The sequence below is a fragment of the Neophocaena asiaeorientalis genome, unplaced genomic scaffold, assembly GCF_003031525.2.
Source record: "Neophocaena asiaeorientalis asiaeorientalis breed wild unplaced genomic scaffold, Neophocaena_asiaeorientalis_V1.1 scaffold141, whole genome shotgun sequence".
In the NCBI taxonomy this organism is placed as follows: Eukaryota; Metazoa; Chordata; class Mammalia; order Artiodactyla; family Phocoenidae; genus Neophocaena; species Neophocaena asiaeorientalis.
This window is the reverse complement of record NW_020174267.1, coordinates 2,412,703-2,439,385: the sequence shown is the minus strand read 5'-3', so window position 1 is coordinate 2,439,385 and position 26,683 is coordinate 2,412,703. Positions and strand designations below refer to the sequence as shown.

The 26,683-nt window shown below is 39.6% G+C and overlaps 1 protein-coding gene across 3 annotated transcripts; it reads left to right on the top strand.

Moving 5' to 3' along the window:
- The first annotated feature begins 3,433 nt into the window (after positions 1-3,433).
- Positions 3,434-22,062, top strand: TGDS (TDP-glucose 4,6-dehydratase). 3 transcript variants are annotated; one of them, XM_024755264.1, is made up of 12 exons: positions 3,437-3,646; positions 5,616-5,682; positions 6,635-6,703; positions 7,910-8,000; positions 11,054-11,196; positions 13,397-13,495; positions 14,461-14,520; positions 16,222-16,265; positions 16,871-17,036; positions 18,463-18,521; positions 19,275-19,372; positions 20,600-22,062. In XM_024755264.1, exons 1-12 carry the CDS (start codon positions 3,561-3,563, stop codon positions 20,668-20,670), a joined length of 1,053 nt encoding a protein of 350 aa, XP_024611032.1. In that variant the 5' UTR covers positions 3,437-3,560; the 3' UTR covers positions 20,671-22,062. The 3 variants fall into 3 exon arrangements, with proteins under 3 accessions (XP_024611034.1, XP_024611032.1, XP_024611033.1); XM_024755266.1 differs by lacking the exon at positions 19,275-19,372 and having other exon boundaries at positions 3,434-3,646; XM_024755265.1 differs by lacking the exon at positions 6,635-6,703.
- The last annotated feature ends 4,621 nt before the right edge of the window (positions 22,063-26,683 follow it).

Below are 26,683 nucleotides of genomic sequence, written 5' to 3'. Positions count from 1 at the left end.
CCAATGAGGGGGCCCCTCCCCCACGAGCCAAGGATACTCACCAATCAGAGGCTGAAATGGGCGGGACTTCAGGTCTGCAAGTCCCATCACTCCCCGGCCTTTTGGCTAGTTCCCGCCTTTTTTATGGAGACTCAGGAGGATGTTGCTTCAGGTTACGGAAAAAGTATTGCCCTCCTCGCCTCCTCGTGCGTGGTGCCATTGCGCATGCGCGGGCGCGCGGAACGGGCCCGAAAGGTTTGCAGGGATGTGTGGGATACGAAAAGGACTAAGAAACGCATAACAGCAACGTTTCTGGTGAGGCGAGGAATACTCCAGCAAAGAAAGCCCTATGTGCCCATGTAACGTACTGGACGTTTCCAATTTAATGTCTCAAAAGCACCTAACTGCCCCTGTCCATTTAACGCCTGGCCTCTCGGCACCTTCAACCGACTTTTACCTCCTAGGTTTCCTGTCTTCTTGAGCTATGCCATCATCCAACAGGCCAGACAGCTGAAAATTACAGCGACACCGCCCCCCCCCCTTACCACCACCCCTCATACCTCTACATCCAATCAATTCAATGAAACAAGTTTATTAGTGCCTCTTCTGGACGGTTAGGTTAGGAAGTGCCAGCCACTATTCTATGCAGGCCACCATCTTACCATTATTTACTTGGCTTATGGCAACTAACCTGGCAACAGTCTATTTTCTCGAAGTGGTTACACACAGTCTATCTCTAGCCTAGTACCACAGAAAGCTTTGGGAAGCGCAGTATGACTGTATCGCTTTCCTTCAAAGTCTCTCAGTTGCCTTAGGACATAACCCAAACTCTTCAGAATATGACTTTCAAGTCTCTCGAATTTGCATCTCTCAACAGTTGATGTCCATCCTTACTGAGCCACTGTCAGTTTGCTAAACACACTCCAAGTTCTCCCTTCTGGGCCTATAGCACTTGCAGATTCCTCCTGCTGGAATACTTCACACATTCTACCATTCAGCCTCCACTTCATCTCCTTTTCCTACTTTACTTTCCCAAGGCACGGTAAGAAGCCTTTCTCAAACCCTCACATCTGTGTTAGATACCCCTGGTACCAGAATCCCTTACTGCCCTACCAGGGCAGTTACCACAGTATTTTGTAAATGTCTATTGATTTATCTGAATCCCTTACTATATGGTAAGCGCCAGCTGGTCAGTGGCTATGTCTGTCTTGATGAGAGTAGAAGCTCAAAAATCATTTCATGAATAAATGTATATAAATTATTTTCACTTGACAACAAGCTTTTATTACATATAATCAAGTTCTCACGACAGACCTCATCATTTAGAAAAAGAAATCTTGAGGGAACATTTCATATATACCCAGCGTTTTCTATATCTCTGGATGACCAGGAATAAACTGGAGATATTAATATGAGATTTTTATTTATTAAAATATTTATTAAAATATTTTATTTATTTTTAATTATAAAAGTAATTATGCAGCTTAGAAAAAAATTCAGTCAGAAAAGTACGGGGAAAAAAAAGTATGAAGTAAAAATTGAAGTCCTCATTTCCTTCTTTCCCTGCTCATACGGATACCCAAAGGTAACTCCTTGTTAATAGTTTAGGGTGGATCCTTTAAGATGTGCATTTACAAATTATGTGGTGTTTGCAAACCAAGGACAGGAATAAAATTGGTCCTGAAAAAAGTCTGAACATTGGCCTTGAATACTGTGAATATTTCTTCTTCACTTTCTTCTCTTCATAATCAACTTTGTTTTTCTCTCTCACTGAAGACAGGCTTCTTCTTTTTTTTTTTTTTTTTTTTTTTTTTTTGCGGTACGCGGGCCTCTCACTGTTGTGGCCTCTCCCGCTGCGAAGCACAGGCTCCGGACACTCAGGCCCAGCGGCCATGGCGCACAGGCCCAGTTGCTCCGCGGCATGTGGGATCTTGCCGGACCGGGGCACGAACCCGTGTCCCCTGCATCGGCAGGCGGACTCTGAACCACTGTGCCACCAGGGGAGCCCCCAAAACAGGCTTCTTGATTCGTTTCATTTGAATGAGTATAGCTACCAACAAGTTGCAAGTTTTTATCGGTCCTCAGAGTTCAAGAAGAGCAACCGCACTATGCTAAAACCTCAGTCCAATTCCAAATCCCAGGAAGAGGATTCAGCTAGCCTATGGTGAGTCAGATGTACATCCTGTGGTCTGCCTGGGTGCGTCAACTTGGGGAGATGATAAAGGGTAGGGAAGTCTGGTCAGATAGAACAGTAAGTATTCACTACAATATATTTTGGTCCTCATTCCATGTTGGTACATTATTTTTAAAGGCTATATATCAGCCCATTGCATTGAAGAAGTGAGACAATACTAGTAGGCATTTAGATTGTATCCAGTTTTTCATTATAGCAATGAACATACTTATGTTTTTCTGCAATTATCTATATTATACATCATGAAATTTGGGGATCATAGAGTGGTGTGTACATTTGAACTTTTCATTATGTTACCACTTGGCACCCCAAAATGGTTGTAACAAATGACACATCCACATATACTGGGTATTCCCATTCTTCTTAGACTTCACCAGCACATTATGTGGAAAACAAAAACAAAAAACCAAGATATTTATCATCTGAATAAACAGTATTTACTGATGGTTTATTCTGTACCTGGCCTGGTCCTGAAGCCTTGGGATTATAGCAGGAAACAAAACAAAGGCCCCACCTTCATGGAACAGTAACAATGAGCAATTCAACATAAATGTTGAAGATGGCTATGGAGAAAAATAAAGAAGGGTAAAGTGGCTCGGCAGGGCTCGGGTACAGCTTGCTATTTTAACTGCAGTGATCAAGGAGGGACTCTCCACTAGGGTGGCATTCAAGCTGATACCTGAGGGTAAAAACTAGGCAGACATCTGAGGAAAGTGCACCCAAGCCCAAGAGAAGAAGCATGCCTGGGAAATGCAAGGAAGACCAAAGGAGGGCAGGGAGGCTGAGGCAGGGTGGGCAGTAGGGAGAGAACAGTAGGAAAGGATCTAAGGATGGGATCTAGGGAACATCTTTACCACGACTGCAAGCGGCCTGCACTGTCTGTAAATGGTGCCGACGAGAAAGTAAAAGGCCATTTTGCAATTCCAACCTCCCATCTCCACAGTTTGCAAGAGAACTAAGAGAACTGGAGTTCTCAGCTCAACCGGTGAGTAATCTGTGGAGACCGCTGTAGTTCAAGAATGAAAAGAAGGTAATCATTCCTAACGCCGACCACATGTGTAGCTAAGTAAAGCCTAATCCACAGTGGTGTCATCTGCCCCGGAACCTTTAAGACCCTACTTTCCCAGCTACCCCAGTCACTCCAGTCCTCCGAGGTGTTGGCAGAGAAGAGCTGCGCCTGCGCAGTGGCGCTGCGCGGACCGCACACCCGGAGGCCCCGCCCAGCCGTCAGTGGGCGGGGACAAGTCAGCCCGAGCTCCGGAAGCGACCGCTGCCTGCCCCGTTAACGTGTCGGGGGAGGGAGACGCGTCGCAAAAAGTCGTAGTGGACCTTCCCTACGATCTACAAACGTGGTGTTTTACGATTCCAGTCCCTGCTGAGCTGGGAGATGTCGGCTGCGGGACGGCCCGAGCCCTTGCGTCCTCCCAACGGCTTTGCGAAGCGGGTCCTGGTGACCGGGGGTGCTGGTTTCATGTAGGTAACGGCGCCGCTGGCAGAGTAGTGGCTCCCCAGAAACCCCAACCTTTCCCTGCGCCTCTGTTTGCCCTTGGCAATTTGGGATCAGCTTCGGGGATCTGATTGACAGGGGGAGGGTCTTAACGCACGACTAGGATCATCCCACTTTCTCTCCACTTCCCGGCCTGTGAAGACGTGCGTGGCTCCTTTGAAACGACTTCTTTTAAACGCCTTCCAAACTAAGCAAAAGTGCCGTGGTACTGTCCACCTTTCTGCCTGGCCCGAGAGGTACCTGTCACTCTTTTGAGTGCGCCCCCTTTGCAGTAAGCTTCTCACCAACTGCCCCAACCCGAGCCAAGGGCCCACGATACACAGGCCTTGGACGTATAGGCTCCATGAACCGGTTTTGGGATTATGATAAGGGTTTCATTTATTTAGCAGACTTAAAAAAATCCTCTGTCGGTGTTTTGACCTGTACTAGTCGTTTGAAGCCTCTTTCCCTCTCACACCCATATTTAATCAGCAAGTCTTCTCTCACTCCTTCCAAAGAGACCACTTCTCATCCTCCTCCCCTGTTCTACCCTAGCCCCTGTTAATGTCTGCTTTTGCCTAGACTGCTTCTGTAGCCTCCTGATTGGTCACACTGCTTCTACTCTTGTTCCCTTAAAGCCTGTTCTCACGCACAAATCAGTGTTTATTAAGTAAATAAGTGCGTAATTTCACTCCAAAGATTCCTGTCGGACTTAGAATAAAATGTAAACTCTTTACCATATCTGGAAGACTCTCAGGTGTCAAAGCTCAAACCGGATCTCCTGTCCTTCCACCTCTTGCTTTTCTGGGCCTCTTGCAGTTCCTGGCACCCAGGAGGCTAGTTTCCCCTATTTTGAGGCCTTTGAAATTGCTTCCTCTTTGCTTAGGCTGTTTGCATCACTCAGTTCAGATGTTTACGCAGAGGTCACCTCCCCCCGGCCTTAGCTGAGCACCCTATCTAAAATAGCCCCTCTCCCAACTAACACACTTATCACTACCTGAAACTATATTGCATATTTGTGTTTACTTGCTTATTGCCTGCATCCCAACCCTAGGATGTAAACCGAGTGAGGGCAGAGACTGTGGTTCCCTCAACACCTGGAAGAATGCTTCCCCCCCCACCATTAGTATATTAGATCACCTCTTCCAATCTGACAGTGGTTTGGAGGAGGGTACCAGGCAAGTTTCATTTAATGAAAAGGGGAGCATGGCCATAAAAGGGTGGAACAGTGCTGGTCCAGGAAAGGTACGTCCTAGAAAGTTCTGTGAAAGGGCTGTCAAGTACAAACTCTGAATTTATAATTTGTTCCTAGGAGCCCAACATTTTGGTGTATATGATAAAAATCTGGTGGATCATCTCACTGAGCGATGCCTCTGGCTCCATTTCAGGGTCCTCTAAAACCCACTGTGCCACTAACTTCAGGATGGTTTCAGCAGTTCTTAGCCTTGGAAACCTAGGTTTACCACCTTACACCACCAAATTCTTATACCAAGAAATAGCAATTGCAATAGGCTACTGTGAACATGGACAACTCCTATGCTCATAACAGCTTAACTTTTACATAGTTATACCTGCAGTCTCTGAAAAGGCACATTGTCGTTTAAGTCCATCTGCAGTGAACACCACCCACTGTATTTATGATACTGCTTTACTACCACGCTCAAAGTATGCATGGACAGCATCATTTGGTTAATTATTTTCTTATACCCAGGACCAGTAAATTCTCTCTTCACCATAGTGTAAAGGGAGTGGAAGACTGTATATCAGTACTGTTGAGAAGATTAATGAAAAGTGTGGATGTGTATATATTCAGCATAGTTATATCATTTCTGTTATCTTGCAACAATTTGAAGGTATCTTTGAATAGATTCCTAATATTCAACAACTTAGGATAACGTTTGAGAATTTAAGGAAAAGGTTAAATTTTCTGCTAACAAGATACGCTTTTCTCTATAGTGCATCACATGTGATTGTCTCCTTAGTAGAAGATTATCCAAACTATATGATCATAAATCTAGACAAGGTAAGCTTTATAAAAATGAGCTCTGTGTTTAAAAAAAAAAAGAGCCCTGTGTGCTGGAACTTATTTATATTTTTAAATATAAATCTTTAAAGTCTTGAAACTTTTAAATTTGTTATGATAGCCCATAACGTAAAGGTTTTAAGTGCCGTATTTTTACTAAAAGAAAATCTTCACTCTGAATTCAGTATTTAGTGTAATCTTGTGATTATTAACATTTTTTGGCATTGAGATATTCTGATTATTTTATTATATGATTTTATAACTGCCACCTCCTGAAAATTATATATTTATTTTAAAAACTAAAGTGCACATAAATTAATTTAGTTTTGAGAATTTTTCTGTAATAATTGGAAGTTCCCTGGAGATTCTGAAGGCCATGATTGGTAATCACTGTGTTGTTGACTTTAAACGCAAGATACAATTAGTTACCTTAATTTTATAAAACATAATAGTAAAAAATAGAGAGAGACAAAAAGTAATCTGTAAGTCTTAATAATTTTTGCCTGCCATAATATCATGGACAGTAGTTTTTTCCTCCATCTGTATACACTGATTTACCAACAGTTAACTCAGGAAAAAGCATAATGAGTCACGATATGTGTAACACAGGTGTAATTGTATTCAATCACTAATTCCTTTTCAGGAAGGAATGGTGAACTCTTACAGCCTCCAGTGGCTGAGGGCAAATCTGGGCAGGAAAATTTTTTAAAGGAGAGGCTTACAAAAATTAATTTTTTTGTATTTTGAAAAGGTAACAAAATTACATATTTTTGTTTGGTTTTTACTTTTAAGATATCAGAAACTTCTAAAAACACTGAGAGCAAACACTTTAAGAAGACACGTTTTTGTGTTATGATCAGAAATCTATAGTATTTTAAATAAATTGATATTTTATAGGAAAAGCTGTTATCACTTTTTGTGTTGTTTTTCCCCCATCCTTACTTATTTTAAGCTGGATTACTGTGCAAGCCTGAAGAATCTTGAAACCATTTCTAATAAACAAAATTACAAATTTATACAGGTATGGAAGTATTCTTATAGTTATATAATTATTTTATACTGTGCCTCTTTAGTCATTTAGACATTATATCTTTCTACTTTGTAAACTTGTGTAATATGGGCTTGGAAGCATGCTTATTAAAGACCTTTTTAATTTCCAGAAGTACCATGTGCTATAGAGAATACTACTTGTAGATTGATACTGCATATAAAGCTACATGTTATTTTTAGTGCCTTGGCAGATCTATGAGTAGCTGACTGAAATTCCATGGTGTGTGATTTTTAGGTCCTCACTAGCCTTCTTCATAAGGCCTTGCTGGTATTTAAAGAGATTGGTATAAAGTAGGGTATTACTCGGGCCAGTCAGTAGTCAAAAACCCCACCATACAAGCCCATGGTAGTCCAAAGTATAAACCAAGCAGCCAGGTCGCGGTACGCGGGCCTCTCACTGTTGTGGCCTCCCCCGTTGCAGAGCACAGGCTCAGCGGCCATGGCTCACGGGCCCAGCTGCTCCGCGACATGTGGGATCTTCCCGGACCAGGGCACAAACCCGTGTCCCCTGCATCGGCAGGCGGACTCTCAACCACTGCGCCACCAGGGAAGACCTGATTTATGTTTTTTAAAGTGATTCTATAAACTCTCTTTTTAACCACAAATCTTAAAGAATATACTAAGCAAACATTTCATAATCTTTTTCTTCTATCTCAAAGTGTCTCCTTTAGTCACTGAAGAATTGCTGAGAATACGTATTTTTAGAACTAACGTACATATAACATTAAAAATACTCATAAGTTTACTTAGTTGTGGTGAAATCCATCATTCCAGTCGTTATACTTACTTTGAATATATTTCAATAGTGGTTATCTCAAACTTTTAAAAGTATGTTTAAATTTTTTCCTGTTAACATAGTTACCTTAGGTTGGCAAGAATGTTAAGAAAAAAAGCTGGCACAGTCCACAGAAGTAGTTGGTGCTCAAAAAAATACTGTTTTAGACACTTATTTGCAAAAACATATTTTGAATTGAATATCTGGTATCCTAGGATGCTGAAGAAATACCTCATTACTGTATTTGACCCCTCAGTTGAATTTTCAAGATATTCTCTTTTATACCTGGGGGAGGGGATTAATTTTCTTTCTTATCATGTTTTTGTTCATGAAGTAAAATGGATATTATGGTTGGGAGTGCTCAATGAAACTTAGTTTTTTCATGTTTGTTTTTTTATATAGGGTGACATATGTGATTCTCACTTCGTGAAACTACTTTTTGAAACAGAGAAAATAGACATAGTACTACATTTTGCTGCACAAACACATGTAGGTAAGCATTGTTTAATGATGGGCAGATGTTTTTTTCCAGTGGCTAACTAGCCAAAATCAAGGTCCAATAACGGGGTTAAACAAGTAGGTACTTAATGTATGTGAAAGAACATATACCATGTTTTACCAGAAAAGCCCATAGTCACTCTGTCATCTAGATACTTGGTGCTATTCAGATCCCTTGTGTTAGTGTAGGGTAAAATGTAACCTTGAATGTTATCTTAAAACTGAGTTTAGCCAAATCCAGAATTAGTGATTACTTCTGGGGAAATGGGCCTTCAGCTATATTTTTATGTTGTTTTTCTTAAGGTGGGGGGTAGATACACAGTTGAACATTCTATTGTTATCTGTACTGTTTTGTCCTAAGATATCTTCTAATAATTTGTCTAACATTTTATATTGTGAAATGTAATATATATTCAGAAGAATTTAGAAGTAAGGTTAAATGAATAATGATAATGTGAATACTCATGTAGCCGTCACCTAAACAAAAGAATGTTGCTGAACCCTCTTTAGTAGTAGTATTACTACTGCCTTATTACCTGATTTTTAAGTTATAATTTCCCTTGGTGTTCTCTGCAGTTTTACCGTCTCTGTATTTATCTCTAAACAGTATAGGTTACTTTTGCCTGTTTTTAGATTTTATAGAAATGCATATATAAAATAACATGAAGGGTTTTTGGTCTTGCTTTTTCATCCTTGGAGATTCATCCATGCAGTTGGGTGTAGGTATAATTCGTTCCTTGTCCGTGACATACAATATTCCATTCTAAGTATACACCACAATTCCTGTGTCTGTTTTACTCTTGGTGGACATTTGGACTGTTTGCACATTGGAGCAGTTTTGAACCATACTACCATGAGCATTCTTACACATGCATCTTGGTACACATAAATACACATTTCTCTCAGTATATAACTGGAATTGTAAGATCTGCACACTTCAACATGGAGATAATTTCCAACTGTATTCCAAAGCAGTTATACCAGTTTCTTCTCCTGCAGGAGTATATGAGGCCTTCTGTTACTCTAGATCTCACCAAAGCTTAGTTGTGTCAGTCTTTTCCATTTTTGTCAATCTGAATAGTGTGTAGAGTGGCATCTGATTGTGCTTTTAATTTGTATTTCCCTGATTACTGATGAAGCTGTGTACTTTTTATATGTTTATTAATAATTTCAGTTTCTTCTTTTGTGAAATGCTGTTGAAATCTTTTGCCCATTTAAAAATTTTTAAATCAGTTCTCATTGATTTGTTGGAATATATATATATGTGTGTGTATATATATATATATATGTGTGTGTGTGTATATATATACACACACACACACACTGGATACTAGTCCTTTGTTATGTGTATTATATATATATCTTCTCCCACTCTGTGGCTTATTTTTTCATCATTTTGCTAATGTGTTTTGATGAACAGATGTTCTTATATAAATTCTCAGTGAATTTATATATCTTTTATGGTATGGTGAATGCTTTTTGGGTCTTAAGAAATTCTCTTTTACCCCAAGGTCATGAAGGTATTCTTCTGTGTTATCTTTGAAAAGCTTTATAGTTTTGCCTTTCACATTTAGATTTGTAATCCATCTGAAACTCATTTTTATATGCAGTATTAGATAAGAATCCAGTTTCATTTTTTTCTATTTGAATGCCAATTGGACCTCTACCACTTATGGGAAAGTTCACCAGTTTCACTGCTCTGTCATGTATCAAGCATCTATATGAGTATCTGTTTCTCAACTCCCCATTTGTCTTATCTGTCTGTGCCTGTGCTGATCACACAGTATATTGACTAATGTAGTGTTTTCATATCTGGTAGAAAAATCCTTTTACTTGGTTAACGATAAAGTGGTTTTCCTTCCAACAATTTATGAGATGCTTACCAGTACTTCCTGTTGTCAATCTTTGGTGGTTTTATTATATTTTTCCCTGATTATGAATGATGTTAAAAACCTTTGCATTTGTTTACTGGATTATCCTCCTCCCTTTCCTATTTGTATATCTCTTTAGAAGGTTTCTGTGTAAGTCTGTTTACCATTTTCAAGTGGGTTGTCAGTTTTTTCCTTACAGATTTTTATAAGTCCTTTATATATTCTGAATTCAAACCTTTTCCACTACCTTTTTTCCAATCTGTGATTTGCCTTTTCACTTCCTTTCTATTTTATTTTATCTCATCTCACCTCACCGCACCTCAACTCACGTCACCTCACCTCACCTCACCTCAGCTGCATTGTGTGATCTGAGTTCCCCAACCAGGGATTGAACCCAGGCCTTTGGCAGTGAGAATGCTAAGTCTCCAGGAATTTCCCTGCCTTTTCACTTTCTTAATGGTATCTTTTGATGATTTGAAATTCTTCATTTCAGTGTAGTCCAGTTTATCAGCCTTTTCCTTTATCGTCAGTGCTCTTTGCGTTCTGTGTAAGAACTCTTTTCCTACCTCCAGGGTCATGCAGATATTATCTTATATTCTCTTCATAAAAGTTATTGTTTTGCCTTCTACATTCAGATATTTTCCCCATATGAATATTTGTTTGACCCAGCACCATTTATTGAAAGAATCAACCTTTCCCCATTGCCACCTTTGTTGGAGATCAAGTACCCATATATGCATGGTTCTGTTTCTGGGCTCCTGTTCTGTTCCATTGGTCTTTGTCTATCCTTATGCCATGACCACACTGTAATTACTGTAACTTTATAATAATTCTTGATACCAGCAAAGCAAACCCTCCTACCTTTTAGTTCCAAAATTTTTTAAAATTTAAAAGCATTTTAAATTTTAGATGTATCATTTCTTTTTTGAATTAAAAAAAAGTGTTTCCTGCAATATAGCACTGATAGTTTTCTGGGTTCTAAGAATTCACATGTACTATGTAATTTGGGTTTAAAGAAATCATAAGTAGCAATGCACCTTATGTTATTTTTAACACCATTGCAGTTGTGGTGAATGAAGAAAAGTGAATAGAGCTTTCCTTAAGCCTGAGTCTACTGTTTAATATTTGCTTTGTCTCTTGAGTGGAATTCTTCTAGCTTTTTCTTCTCTTTTTTTAGATCTTTCATTTGTCCGTGCCTTTGAGTTTACGTATGTTAATGTTTACGGCACTCACGTTTTGCTAAGTGCTGCTCATGAAGCCAGAGTGGAGAAATTTATTTATGTCAGCACAGATGAGGTCTATGGAGGCAGTCTTGATAAGGTGAGCTTAGAAAATGACTGTTTCGGACTTCCCTGGTGGCGCAGTGGTTAGGAGTCCGCCTGCCAATGTAGGGGACATGGGTTCGAGCCCTGGTCCGGCAAGATCCCACATGCCGCAGAGCAGCTAAGCCCGTGTGCCACAACTACTGAGCCCATGTGCCACAACTACTTTTTTTTTTTTTAATAATTTTTAATATTTATTTATTTATGGCTGCATTGGGTCTTTGTTGCTGCACACGGACTTTCTCTAGTTGTGGCGAGCGGGGGCTACTCTTCATTGCGGTGCGCAGGCTTCTCATTGCAGTGGCTTCTCTTGTTGCAGAGCACGGGCTCTAGGCGCGTGGGTGTCAGTAGTTGCAGCACGTGGGCTCAGTAGTTGTGGCTTACGGGCTCTAGAGCACAGGCTCAGTAACTGCAGAGCATGGACTTAGTTGCTCCGCAGCATATGGGATCTTCCCAGACCAGGGCTCGAACCCATGTCCCCTGCACTGGCAGGATTCTTAACCACTGAGCCACTAGGGAAGCCCTGTGCCACAACTACTGAAGCCTGCACACCTAGAGCCCTTGCTCCGCAACAAGAGAAGCCACCGCAATGAGATGCCTGCGCACCGCAATGAAGAGTAGACCCCGCTCGCCACCTAGAGAAAACCCGCACACAGTAACGAAGACCCAACGCAGCCAAAAATAAATAAAATAAATAAAGCAGATATTATAAAAAGAAAATGACTGTTTCACCTACTTACCCCATACCACCATACAAACCTGTCTTATGAAAACCCACTCTGGCCTTTTTTCATCTTCTGATTATACACACTTACGGGATTCCCCAGAATATTATTCCGTTGTGTCTTCTGTTCAAATCAAATAGTACCACCCCAAATGGGGAACGACAGCCTAGTCTGGTACAGATTTATATATGTAATTTGACCGACATATTTTGCTAGCGAGCAGCAGCTTTTCCCTGATCACCCAGTCTTACATCATGAATGTCATTCCCATGGGCCAAAGCATGTGTAAGTTACACTGCAGCATAAGGCCTGTCTCCCTTCTCTTCCACTCAGCAAAGCATATTGTACTGTCAAGGAGTGAGTGTGAAATTGTTGTAGAAACTGGAATCTGTTCTCCTTTGTCAATCATTTGTAAACATTATACTTTTTATGCAAAGAGAGGCTCCATTCTCCAGTCTGTATTTTTCATAGTCAGTGTTTACAATGACCTCATTTTGTTTTGTTTTATTTTTTAAATGCATTTATTTACCAAAACACGTACATAGTGGAAAAAAAACCAAGTAGTTTGAAAAGACTTATAATGAGTAAAAGCAGACCCTGACCACTTCTCCTCAGTGCCCAGTCCCACTTCTGAGGAACAACCATTTGCAAACTCTCTTTGCAGTTTTTATCAGGTAAGCTTGTACTCCTGTCAGCCTACATCAGATCTGACACAGTAGCCAGAATGCTTTTTAAAATATAAGTCAGATCATGATATTACTGTCATCAAAACCCATCAGTGTTTTGACAGTGGCCTTCAAGGTTCCACATGCTCTGGCCTCTGGCTTTCAGACCTCATCTCACATTTCTCTTCCCTCACACTAGCCTCCTTGTAGTTCCATTGGACACAGTCTGTCTCAGGGCCTTTGCACTTGCTGTTCTGTCTGCCTGCCTTACAGGGTTGTTATGAACTTTAAAGAAGTTACTGCATGTAAAGTGCTTAGAAAAATGCCAGGCACATAGTTGGGTTTCAATAAATTTTTTTTTTTTTTTTTTTTTTGGCTGCGTTGGGTCTTTGTTGCTCTGCGGGCTTTCTCTAGTTGCGGCAAGTGGGGGCTACTCTTCCTTGCGGTACGTGGGCTTCTCAGTGCGATGGCTTCTCTTGTTGCGGGGCGTGGGCTCTAGGTGCGCAGGCCTCAGTAGTTGCAGCGCGTGGGCTCAGTAGTTGTGGCTCGCGGGATCTAGAGCGCAGGCTCAGTAGTCATGGCGCACTGGCTTAGTTGCTCCACGACATGTGGGATCTTCCTGGACCAGGGATCAAACCCGTATCCCCTGCATTGGCAGGATTCTTAACCACTGCACCACCAGGGACGTCCTCAATAAATGTTTTTTAAATGTACTGATTTACATTTCAAGTTTGTAATATGTTCTCCGATTTTTCTACTTAGAAAGTATACCTTATACTTATTTTTTAATATGTCTTTTTAAAATTAGGAATTTGATGAATCTTCTCCCAAACAACCTACAAATCCTTATGCATCATCTAAAGCAGCTGCTGAGTGTTTTGTACAGTCTTACTGGGAACGATACAGGGTAAGAACTGACCTCAGAAACTCCAGAATCACTTTTCTTTGGACTTAGGTGTTAAAACTCCAAGTTACCATTAGCAACATTTCATTTTTAGGATGGCAGACATAGATGAAGAAAAGTTATATATTAAGGAATTTTAAAAACTGATTTCCAATATTGTGTGGACAAAGCAGGGACCTGCTTCTTCTTATCCAGTTCATCATTTAAAGGAATAGTTTATGTATATATTTTTTTCTGCTTCACTAATAGGTAGAGTGTTACAGCTAGAGTGAAAAGCCCTGTTGGAATGTCCTGATTCCCAGGAGTCCTCTGAGTGAAGGAAGACAGTGGGAGGGCAGATTCCCTTACCAGCCACTGCTCCTCTCGGCCCCTCATGAAAGGGACATAGATTTACCCCAGTGGCTGTGTCAGTGTCCGTGCAGGAGCCTTGCCCACTATGAATCATCAGCTGGAACCCCTGCACTTGGCTTCCCACTGATCTTCCAGAGTTATTAGGGACTGGGTCAGAAAGGCGAACCAAGGGATTGCTTCAGCTTCTCTAGCCTTTTGTGTTCCAGTAGCACTGGTCTTTTCTCTCCACGGGCGCTCTTTTTATTTGTAAGGGTTGGCCCAACAGAGAAAACCAACTTGAAGTTTAACATCTCAGGTGGTCTCTGAAAGAATCAGGTAGAAATGTCCTTAATTTCCTGCTATCAGACCTACAAACCCGCCTCCATCTGTATTCATCCTTCCCTTGTCTCAGTGAAGACACTATTCCTCTTCTTCCTTTTGGAACCTCTGCCTTTATCTGAATCCCGTCCTCTCCTGTCTTTTCAGGAACCTTACATTAGAAAAAAAATCCCTTTGCTTCTGTCCTTAAGGTGTGTGGAGTTATTCAGTCAAAAGTGCCCATATGTTAAAACTGCTTATTTTTAGATAATCATTATTATTGGACCCGTCCATTACCTTAATGTCGAACTCTCTTTAAGTTTCCAGTTGTCATCACACGAAGCAGTAATGTTTATGGACCACATCAATATCCAGAAAAGGTACGTTTTACTTTTGAATTCCTGATGTGTTTTAGTGATTGTAACTTCTCATTATTTAAAATAATCCCTCTTCAGTTATTTGTCCAAAGAATTTATGTTGCAATTAGCCGTAATTATAAATACTTTATAGGCCACATACAAATCTCATCATGTTTAGAGTTTGAAAACTTGAGTTTAAGTCTCAACTTGATACTCACCAGCTGGCATGACCTTAGGTCCTTTGAGCATTGTCTTTAAATCGACGGGTAATGATAATACTTAGGAAGGATTTTGAAGAGTCCAGTGAGATGATGTATGTGAAAATGCCTTGTACTTTGCAGGATTCTAAAACACTATAGAGTACTCCCATCACTACTGTCACACCAGTGAAGACTCCTTCCTAGTATGCAGTCAGACCATATGTCAGGCTGTACAGAAACGTAGACACTAGTTAGAGAGTGATGCAGGAAGCTTGTACATGTCTTAAAGGCAGCCGATTAGCTGTTCCCCAACTCCTCTGTATTGTTGCAGGCCTGAATGTCATCCAGAAAGTAGTTTAGCAAATAAAGAAATGTAGTTAAAAGGCGGAAAATGTGTGTGGTTGATTCTGTATCATTAAGCCCAATGTTAAGTAACTACTAGTCTCACTGCCTAAATTTACTTATTTATTTATTTATTAAAATTTGTATCGGAGTATAGTTGATTTACAATGTTGTGTTAGTTTCAGGTGTACAGCAGAGTGAATCAGTTATACATATATCTCACTGCCTAAATTTACAGCTGGGTTTTCTCACTTCTTAGCCACTGGTTGCCTTGATCTGTCTGCCCAAAGGAAAGGGCCAGATCATGATCTGCTGATATTAATATATATTTGGCTTAATTTTTTAACACTTATTATAAATTTAATAATTTCTTATCTCACCATGTTTGACACAAATTTTCTTTGAATCCAGTGGCACTGGAATTACTCTTTATTAATTTCACAAGCACTTATTGAGTAAGTACTATATGTAAAGTAAAAAGTATATGATCCCTGCTCGTATGAAATCAACACAGAAGTGAGCTTGCAGCGAGAGAAAACTGTTCAGGAAGATTTCTTCTGAACTTTTTCACTATTTATATCATTTTATCTTCATTTTTATCTAGCAAATAACTCATATTTGTGAAATAGGAAATGATCTTACAGTTCTTTTACTTATCAAAATTATGATAAGTGTTTCTTGAACTCCTGAAAAGAATTAGAATTTGCCCATAAGTGTATTAAATTAAAATTTTCCCAAAAGGTTTTTTTTTTTTTTTTTTTTTTTTTTTTTTTTGGCTGCGTTGGGTCTTCGTCACTGTGCACGGGCTTTCTCTAGTTGCGGCGAGCGGGGGCTACTCTTTATTGCGGTGCGTGGGCCTCTCATAGTGGTGGCTTCTCTTGTTGTGGACAATGGGTTCTAGGTGCGTGGGCTTCAGTAGTTGTGGCTCACAGGCTCTAGAGCACAGGCTTACTACTTGTGGTGCACGGGCTTAGTTGCTCCGCAGCATGTGGGATCCTCCCAGACCAGGGCTCGAACCCGTGTCCCCTGCATTAACAGGCGGATTCTTAACCACTGTGCCACTAGGGAAGCCCAAGTGTATTTCTTAACAATCATAATCTTTTAATCTTATGATGAGTTCAGGTTTATATTAATGAATGAATTTCCGAAGTCTGAAATGATAATTTAAATATTCTTTTAGGTTATTCCAAAATTTATATCTTTACTTCAACACAACAGGAAATGGTATGTTATTTACCTTTGTACCCATGTTTTTCTGGTATGCTAGAGTATTTAGTGTCAGTGTTTCTTGAAAATCATAAAGTGTTAGAGTTGGAGGCCTTAGGATTTAATGTCCCAACAAATTTAAGGATTCCTTCTACAGTCAGTGTAATAGTTTAAACAATAATTGTAAAGTATAATTCATCTTTATAATTTGATTACTAAGATAATTTTAATTCTTAAATAATCCATCCTAAAACTTTGAGTTATAGCATTAAAATTTGTCATCTGTCTTTATATAATTTTACTTTTTCAAAAGATTTAACTGAACTATAGATAGTCTTCAAAGTGAACTTAAGGTATAAAATTGATGAATAAATATTTCTGTAGGGGTCACTTAATTGTTTGCCGCTTTCCTAGTGAGCACCCACAGTGGGTTTGGAGGTCAGTTAAGAATTATGGATAAAATCTGGAAGTCATGAGAATTTGTATTTTCAGTAAGAGATGTCTAGGATCCTCATGGGAATTGCCTTCTCTGGAATTGTACCCAATCATTGCCTTACCCTGGTTTGGGAGAGCTTACTTTTTTTTTTTACACTTTATGATTCCCTTTCATTTCACCTTTTTAGCTGCATTCATGGATCAGGGCTTCAAACAAGAAACTTCCTTTATGCTACTGATGTAGTAGAAGCATTTCTCACTGTCCTCAAAAAGGGAAAACCCGGTGAAATTTATAACATTGGAACCAATTTTGAAATGTCAGTTCTCCAGCTTGCCAAAGAACTAATACAACTGGTATGTATATATTATAAAAGGGTAGTATTTTCAAAATTGTCACTAAATTACTGGCAGTAATCACTAATTTTGTCAAAATCAACAATTTACACCTTTGAAAAGTGAACCGGTAAAAAAAAGAACTTCATAATTCCATATGTATACAGAGATGTGTCATTATTTGAAACTGCATCACTCATTTAGTCGCAGCTTTTCAGGAAAACAATTCCACAACGTTAAATGTGCATACCCATTGTAAGACATATTCAATTTCAGAAAATCGAATGTTAAATTGTGTGTCCTAGAATCAAGGAACATTGATATATAGATAATAGTTAGGAGTATTTTTATGTACTAGTGAGCATCGATTATAAATCTCAGGATTCAGTAAAAAGAGCGACTGAACGAATGGAAAAAAACTTGTTTTCCTTTACACTACTCACAGAACACTCTGTCCTCCAAACGTGTGAGTTTTCCACGCCCAGCAATTCTCAGACACCAGCTCGGTGTCCTACTATTTAACTCAGTTCTGACATTATGTATTTGGAGATGGTGTCAGATCCCACAGGTTAAGGGCTCAGTCTCACAAGACTGCCCTCACTTCACATGTCAACCCCAAGACCTGGCTGTCACCTGTGCTTTTGATCAACGAGGTATAAGTCTGACGTAATTTGCAACAGGGCCTCACAGAACTTAGGAAAACAGTTTACCCACTAGATTACCAGTTTATTACAAAGGATGGAGGAGATGCATAGGGCAAGATATGAGGGAAAGGGTGTGGAGCTTCCTGCCCTCTCCGGGTGTGCCACCTTCCCAGCACCTCCGTGTGTTCAGCAGCCTGGAAGCTCTCCTCTTGGGTTTTTATGGAGGCTTCATTAAGTAGGCATGATTGATTGAATCATGGCCACTGATGATTAGTTCCATTTCCGGTCCCCTTCCCCTCCCTGGAGGTGGGGGCAGGGAGGCTGAGTTCCATCTCTCCAATCACATGGTTGGTTCCCTTGGCAAGCAGTCTTCATCCTTAGGTGCTTTCCAAAAATCACGTATTAACTTGAACTCTGGTGTGGTTGAAAGGAACTTATGAACAGCAAAAGACACCTTTATCTCTCATCACCAGGAAATTCCAAAGGTTTTAGGAACTCTGTGCCAGGAGCAGGGATGAACACCAAATATATATTTCTTATTTTAAATCGCAGTATCACACTGAGTAATAACCAAAAGCCAAAAAAATTCATTTTCTCCTATAGTTTATATAATGTGTATTCTCTCTGAGCTTCAGATGGAATTCAGGTTATAAAGTATGGAAAGTGTTAATAAAATGCTATTGGTCTTAGCTGTCTTCCCCACTTGGAGGAGGTTGCTTTTCTTGTCTTTTGAATCAGTTGTTGAATACCATTTTCTGGTCTCACTTTATAATTTGACTCGAAGGTCTTCTCCATTTTGACAGATCAAAGAGACCAATTCAGAGTCTGAAATGGAAAACTGGGTTGATTATGTTAATGATAGGTGAGTAACAAGTTAAAATATTGGGGAAAGGTTGTGAAATCTTAGGTACTTATAAGATTTTAAAATGTGTGGACTTAGCCAGAAAAGTTTACCTTTTTTGAGTTTTCTGCTAGAATGTTTTTTCCTGATAATAAATGTCATAACAATAAACTGTAGCATTATTATTAGCTGTGTGACTTAAAGAAAGTTATTGACCCTTTCCAAGTCTGAGATTTCCTTGAGTGTGAAATAGGGATAATAATATCTTGCCTATGGAAGTATTTTAAAATTTAATTTATAATGTATATAAACTACCAGACCCAAGGCATGGAAAATGAGTCCTAACAAGTTTATGTGTATTTATTCATTCATTCATCAAACATTTAGGTATGAGACATTGCATTCATACCTAGATTGTGGTTGAAATGAGAAAAGGGTAAGCCACAGAGAGGGTTAGGCTTCTGGGTTATAGAGGATTTTTAACATATACTTTATTTTACAAATATATAAGTGTGTCAGCAGAGAGAATTCTTTGAGAGAAAATTTGAATTATGGACACACATTATTTCTCTCAATATTTAAATTTGTAAATAGGGAATTTCCTGGTGGTCCAGTGGTTAGGACTCCACGCTTTCACTGCCGAGGGCCTGAGTTCAATCCCTAGTCTGGGAACGAAGATCCCTCAAGCCATGCAGCAGGGCCAAAAATAAATAAATAAATACATTTGTAAATTTATATCCACAGTATCATTTTAAATCTGTTTTGTTTTCCAAGACCTACCAATGACGTGAGATATCCAATGAAATCAGAAAAAATACATGGCTTAGGATGGAGACCTAAAGTGCCTTGGAAAGAAGGAATAAAGAAAACAAGTATGTTATGAATTGATCATTTGCAGGGAGGGGGAGAATCAGAAAAATTTTAAGGCACTAATTTATTTTAGGACGCTACAGACGGTGTTGTGGTGAATCACTTTCACTTTTCAAATTTTTACATTTAATGTATTTCTGACGTTAGTGGTTAAGTATCCTGAATTTCATAGACTAACTTCCAATTAGGCGTCCTTTGTCTTGCTAGCATTTATCAGATGCCTATTTCATTGATTCTCAGATGCACATTTTTTCACATCCTTGAGAGGTATGTGTTTTACAATCGCTAGTGTCTTATAATTATTATTTCACCTTTTTTTCTTTCTTACTAATATGTAAAGTAATGGTCCATCTTAAGATCAGGCATCTGAGATTTGGTGAAATAGAGACAGTTGCCGTCTTTGAGCGTCTTGAGTCTTTTTATAGTGAAACAAATAGGAAGCAAATTTAGTATGTGCAGAAATAGCTATTAAAATAAGTGTATATATAGTCTGTGCATATATGTTAAATTCTGTTTAGAAATGTACTCAAGAGAAAAGATACCCAAGTGTAGGAAAAAGTCTCAGTTCAGAGCTTGACATACAAAATATTTGTGTTGAATTTGAAAAAGCAAATTCAGGGACTTCCCTGGTGGTCCAGTGGTTAGGACTCCGTGCTTTCACTGCTGTGGGCCCCGGTCAGGAAACTAAGATTTTGTAAGCTGCACACAGCACAGCCAAAAAAATAAAAGCAAATTCAAAGATAATTTATTATTTTTCAACTAAAAAACTTTATTAATAGGATAACAGCATAAAATAATTTTACATATTAGCAAAAGGAAGTTGACATCATCTCACTGTGCCTATCATGCAGTATTGTGATGTTTACATGAACAAAATACTACACTTTTTTTCCTATGACTTTAAACTCAGTGCAAGTGACTTATCTCCCTTTCCCCCTGAATTCCCTAAAATTCGAATGTTTTAATACTTGTACCAGCAAATTCAGTATTGAAGGACTTTTGAAGTTAAAAAGAAAAAAATTGTTGATTTTTAAATCTACGTTTTCAGGTGATGAAATAGCTTCGATTAACATCATTGGTTAGTTCAAAATCAAATTGTTTTCGTCTTTAGGCAATAATACTTGCCTACACATTAGCTGACGGGCAGGGCTTTTCTTACTTAGCAGGGACTCAGTAAATATTGGTTAACTGATGTTTAGTTTTTTATTTTTGTCTTTTTGTTTTATCAGTTGAGTGGTACACAGAGAATTTTCACAACTGGAAGAATGCAGAAAAGGCATTAGAACCCTTTCCAGTATAACCACCGTGTGTATAGTCGGGACAGTTTTCAGAGAAAGAAGAAACTTATCCTACCTCAACAAATGATATGAAATCAAGCGACCAAATGAAGTGTCCTCTTTTCATTTGGAATTAGATTATGACTTTTTGTATAAAATTCAAATGTAAAATGCCTCAGTCTTTAGAAGAGGTTCAGTATTAGCATAGGATTTAAATATCAAAATTCTCTCAGAAACCTTTTCTCCTAAAAAGTAGGAACCAGTAAGCATAGAAAGACTCTTCTGTAGGTGTGGCCAGGAAGGAGGAATCTCCTGGTTCTGAGAACAAGGACAGGTAATAGCTCTGGGCAGATGACAGCCTTCGCTGGCACTGAACTCAGCTTCCCATCCTTTCCCACTGCCTAGACAGTCTCTGAAGTTTTTTAGGCAGTATAGGATGAGCCTTTTGCCCTAATTTTATCTTTTTAAGGTCTGATGTGCTACAATTGCTTTAAAAACAGAACAAATGGAAGCATATCTAGCACTTTTTATTTGATAATTTTGTACAATTAAGTTAAATATTTTTTAAAAGAAGGATGTCGTTTTTATATTTTCAAAATTGGTCATTGAACTATGTAAGTAATCTTGTGTCAGAGAAATTTTATCATGTATTTACTGTTTAAAATGATTTTATTTATAAAATTCTCAATACTTTATTAATGTATTATGTGGCTTTTTAAAAAATAATGTATGTTTTTGTTTTGCTGTAAAAAAGTTTTTTAAATACTTGATTATCATGTATTTTTAGTTCCTCTCTTCCCTAAAGACTTTAAGATGATTTGAAAAGGTAACTGATTGGATATTACATTCAGAAAAGGGAAAGGGTCAAAGACTATGCCCAGCTTTCTGGCCTCAGTGTGTGACTGGTGCCTTGTTTTCTCTGTGGAGTAGGAAGCAAGGTTATTAACTCAGAGGTGGCTGAAGGAGGGCGATAGGAGTGGCATAAGGGCCTGGGGCATGTGGAGCCTGGGAAAAGTGTAGTAAGCAGATTGAAAATTAGTAAGGGGATTTGCCAAACAGGAGTGAAACACAAACTGAGGCCAAACACTGTAATTGCAGAATTCTGCTATGTGTCGAAATAGATTGAGCCAGAGCTGGGCTCAGTGTGAGGCCCAGGGACTAGAGTTGAGTGACATTGACTGAAATGATGGTCCCCTGGTCTTAGGTGTGTAGGGAAGAAATGCTTCTTGGAGGTAGTCTGTAGCTCTGGAGAAAAATGGAGAGGGGAGAGGGCCAAAGGGAGTAGGGGTACGATCTCAGGGAGGCAACTGTAGGAAGTTACAGGCAGAAAATGGGACCAACTGAGAGCAAATAGTCTTTGGTGAAGTTTGGTCATTGAGGGTAGCTGACAAAATAAAAACACTTGTTCTGTGTCATTTGTTCTTGCACATATTTTTGTGATCCTTCAGGCAGTGAAAATACTCTGTATGATAATATGATGATGTCCATATGTCAATTTACATTTATCCAAACCCACAGAATGTATATATAACACCAAGAGTGAAGCCTAAGAAAAACTGTGTCCTTGGGGTGATTATGGTATGTCAATTTGGATTCATCCTTGGTTAAAAAAAAAAACAACACCATTCTGGTGAATGATGCTGATAACGAGGGAGACTATGCATATGTCGGGACAAGGGAGGCCATGAGAAATCTCTGTACCTCCCTCTCAATTTTGTGATAAACCTAAAACTCTAAAAAAATTGTCTTACAATTAAAAAAAAAAAAAAGAACCACCTTAGAAAAGAAATCAGCTAAGTTGAAAGCTTTTGGTCTCCAAGAGCCCTCTGAAAGCTGCCCCTTCCTCCCTGCTCTACACTCAACTTGCCTCCATCTGCTTCCATCCCGCCTCCGCTGCAAGAGTTATCCCTGTCGTCGCCAGCCTCAGAAACCCTCCTGAGAAATGCCATCTACTCTCATCGCTTTAATCACCATCTTTTTTTTTTTCCTTTTTCCAATTTCAATTCCTTATCTCTAGGCCAGGATCTCTTTTCTGAGCTTCTGATCTCCCGTTTGAAATCGGTTTGATAGGGCCTCAAAAATTTAAACATAGAATTACCATATGATCCAGCAATTCTCCTCCTAGGTATATATTCCAAAGAATCGAAAGCCGTATCTCAAACAGGTATACTTGTACACCAACGTTCACTGCAGCATTATTCACAACAGCCAGGTGGAAAGTACCCGTATGTACATCTACAGATGAATGGATAAATAAGATGTGGTCTATAAAAACAGTGGAATAGTATGATTCCATTTGTATGAAGGACCTAGAGTAGGCAAATTCATAGACACAGGAAGGATAACAGAGGTTTACCAGGGCCTGGGGGAGAGGGGGAAAGTGGGGAGTTATTGTTTAATGGGTACAGGCTTTCTGTTTGGGATGATGAAAAAGTTCTGAAAGTGGATAATGGTGATGGTTGCACAACACTGAATGCACTTTAATGCCACAGAATTGTACACTTAAAAATAGTTAACATGGTACATTTTTTTAATGTATGTTTTAGCATAATAATTTTTAAAAATGTGTACCTAGACCAACAGCATTTTTATCAGTTGCTAGAGCTGCAAGTTCCTGGACTCCATCCCAGACTTAGAGAATCAGAAACTTTGGGGAGAGGGCCCAGTGATTCTGATGCGCCCTAATGTTTGAGAACCCTGCTCTATAATATGGGGAGATGAAGCCGGAGAGAAATGTGGTGGCCCAGTCATGGATGGCCTTGTCTGCCATGAAAAAAGTGCTTGGACCTCATTCTGCCAGCAAAGAGTTATTTTGGGATCTTAAGGAAGAAATCGACATCGTTAGATTTGTGAGATTTATCTAATTCCTATCTTCAAAACTAATAACGTGCTCACTACAGAACACTTGGAAAATTAAATCAATAAAAAACGCACACCAGCCGTTGTCTACCACTGGAGGATAACCCCTGCTAGTGTTCAGATGTATGTTCTTCATTTCATTTCTTGGAACATATATATACATTTTAAAAAACCAAAATGGGATCTTAATGGACGTACTGTCTGGGAGCCTGCTCTTTTTCACTAAGCAGTGTATCAGGAACATTTTTACATATTATGAGATCTTTTGCCATTTTTTTTGACTGCAGAATTTTACGTGTTTGATAGCTCATTCTGGCAACAGTATGAAAGATAAATTTAAAGGAAGGCAAGATTGAACTCCTGCAGGGATCCAAGTTATGAAGTTATTGCAGTAAATCAGGCTGGTGATGATAAGGCCGGAAGCACAGCACTGCAAACAGGTAGCATCGGCGACAGACGTGGGAACTCTTCAGATTAAAAAAACTCGTTGATTGATGATACGTGGGAGGTGCACTTTCTTGGGGGGTATTTTAAGGTTTTGAATATCGAATTGGAAAGAGCGGGGAATGGTAAATCACATTTGGGAGATGGTGAGCTTTAGGGATCTGTGGGATATCCAAATGGAAGTGTTTAGCAAACAAACTCATGAATCTGATGTTCAAATTGGTGGGCAGGGTTTGAGATCTACAGATACATATTTGGGAGTTAAATGGCAATTAAAACCCTAAGAGGGGTTTAAATCACCCGAAAGAGAACATACAAAATGACAAAGTTGATGGTGGGCGGCATGATTCATAGGCAAGCCATGAGAAATACCAAGGTTTTAATTGCAGGCAAGGAAGCCAGGGAGAAGATTAAGAGGAAATCGTTTTTAAAAAAATAAATAAAAATAGAGGAGTAGAAGAGAACAGGAGGAAATAACACCACACAAGCCAGTGGGACAGACATATAATAACAAGCAGGTGTCCAATTGAAGTTCAGTAAGGCAAAGACTTGAAAAGCACCCACTTGCTCCAGCCATGCTGCAGGCAAATTTTCTAGGGTCGTTTTAGTGGAGTGTGGGGTGAGGGAGAGGGAGAGCATCTGGATAATAAAGAATTGAGTAGTGATTAGGATGGAGGAATGGAGAAATGGAATTCAGACCAGTCTCTGCCCTCTCTCTATTTGCTTAAAAGCAGGACATAAAGTTGTAAAGATGTCCCCCCTTCCCTCCCTACCAGGAAGGACAGAAGTTAATCCCCAGAGACAACTGTACACCCTGATCAGCCCACAAATGGCACCAGAGGAATCTACATAACAAACTTTACTAACCAGTTTTTTTTTAATTTGTTTTTTTAAATTTATTTTTGGCTGTGTTGGATCTTCGTTGCTGCACGTGGGCTTTCTCTAGTTGCTGTGAGCGGGGGCTACTCTTCATTGCAGTGCAACGGGCCTCTTGTTGCGGAGCATGGGCCCTAGGCACGCAGGCTTCAGTAGTTGCGGCACGCGGACTCAGTAGTTGTGGCTCACGGGCTCTAGAGCACACGCTCAGTAGTTGCGGCACACGGGCTTAGTTGCTCCGCAGCATGTGGGATCTTCCCAGACCAGGGCTCAAACCCGTGTCCCCTGCACTGGCAGGCGGATTCTTAACCACTGCACCACCGGGGAAGTCCACTAACCCGTCTTATCTATTAAGATAAGTTCCCCTTATCCATTAGTTTCCCTATCTATATATTTACCTTCCCACAATTTGCTACCCTAGAAACTTGGTGTTTTTCTTTTGTCTTGTTACTTCTCTACAAATTTATTGTTCTTTTGTAAGATATAAGCCCCAGTTCCAACCACCTTTTTGAGTTACTCATCACTGGGTACTTCCATGAGTATATGCAATGCACAGGTTAATAAACTGTTTGCTTTTCTCTTGTTAATCTGTCTTTTGTTAGAATAATTTTCCATCCAGGGAACCTAAAATAATGGGTAAAGGGAAAACAGATTTTTTTCCCCTCTACATCCCCAAAATTCTCTTTATAGGTTGTTTTTTCTTTGTTTTGTTTTGTTTTGTTTTCCCTGTACCAGGCTCCAATAAAGGTCCACACATTACTTTTGGTTATGTCTTTTTAGTCTCTTAAATATAGGGCTCTATCCCCATCTTTTTGATTTTGTTTTTCATAACATTGGTATGTTAAAGACAGCAGGTCAGATGTCTTAGAGAATGTCTCATACTCTAGATTTGTCTAGTTATTTTTTCATGGTGTCATCTAACTTATTTCACCATTTTCTGAATTTCTTATAAACTGGAAGTTAGGTCTACCTAGAAGCCTGAGTAGTTTCAGGGCAAACAGTTTGTGGCAAGAAGCCTTCGTAGGTGATTCCATGCACGTTGTATTATAGGACTAGGAGGCCCATAAAAACTGGCTGCAGGACTTCTATTTACACTGACGTATAAATGATTCCTAGCAGGCCCTTTTCTGAACCCAGAGTTTTATCAGGAGACAGTGAATTGAAAGCAATTAGGCCTCAAGATTCTCAGAGTAACATTGGCATAAGATTTCTTCCTGTGCTGGGGGAATGGGCCAGGTTAGTGTAAGTAGCAAGATTCCGCATTAAGGTCAAGAAGACCATTTGCCTCAAAACCCAACATCCCCAAAGTGCATGTGGACCATAGATTTAAAAGAACTGCCGTATTTCAATAAAGCTGGTCGAATATAGGGACAAGCATGGTGCATTGCGACAGCCCTGGCCTGGGGGCTCTGAACAGGGTTCTGGTCCCACCTCTGTCACCAAATGACTGTGTGACACTGGGAATCATTAGCCTCTCTGGGCTTTTATCGACTCACACATAGGATAGAGGCTGCTGGTCCCAGGTGATCAAAATGAGGTCATTTTGTAACTATTACATAAGCACCGATGTGATTGCATGGCAGTGTTTATTTCTTGTGGAGACAAGAAAAAAACACTTTGACTTTACTTCTCACATTCCTTACGGGGCAAGCAGGGGAGACTCAGTCACTCCCAAGTCAAAGCATTCTTCTTTTTCCAATCATCCAATCGTTATTAAAGGGCAATAGATTAACAGTCTGAACAGAACGCTTCTGTGTGTGGTGCGGTGGGTTCCTTCCCGTCTCTCAGGGAAGCTCTGGACACCGGACCATCTATGTGAGAACACATGGAGCTTCAGCGCCTTCTGAATCCTATGCA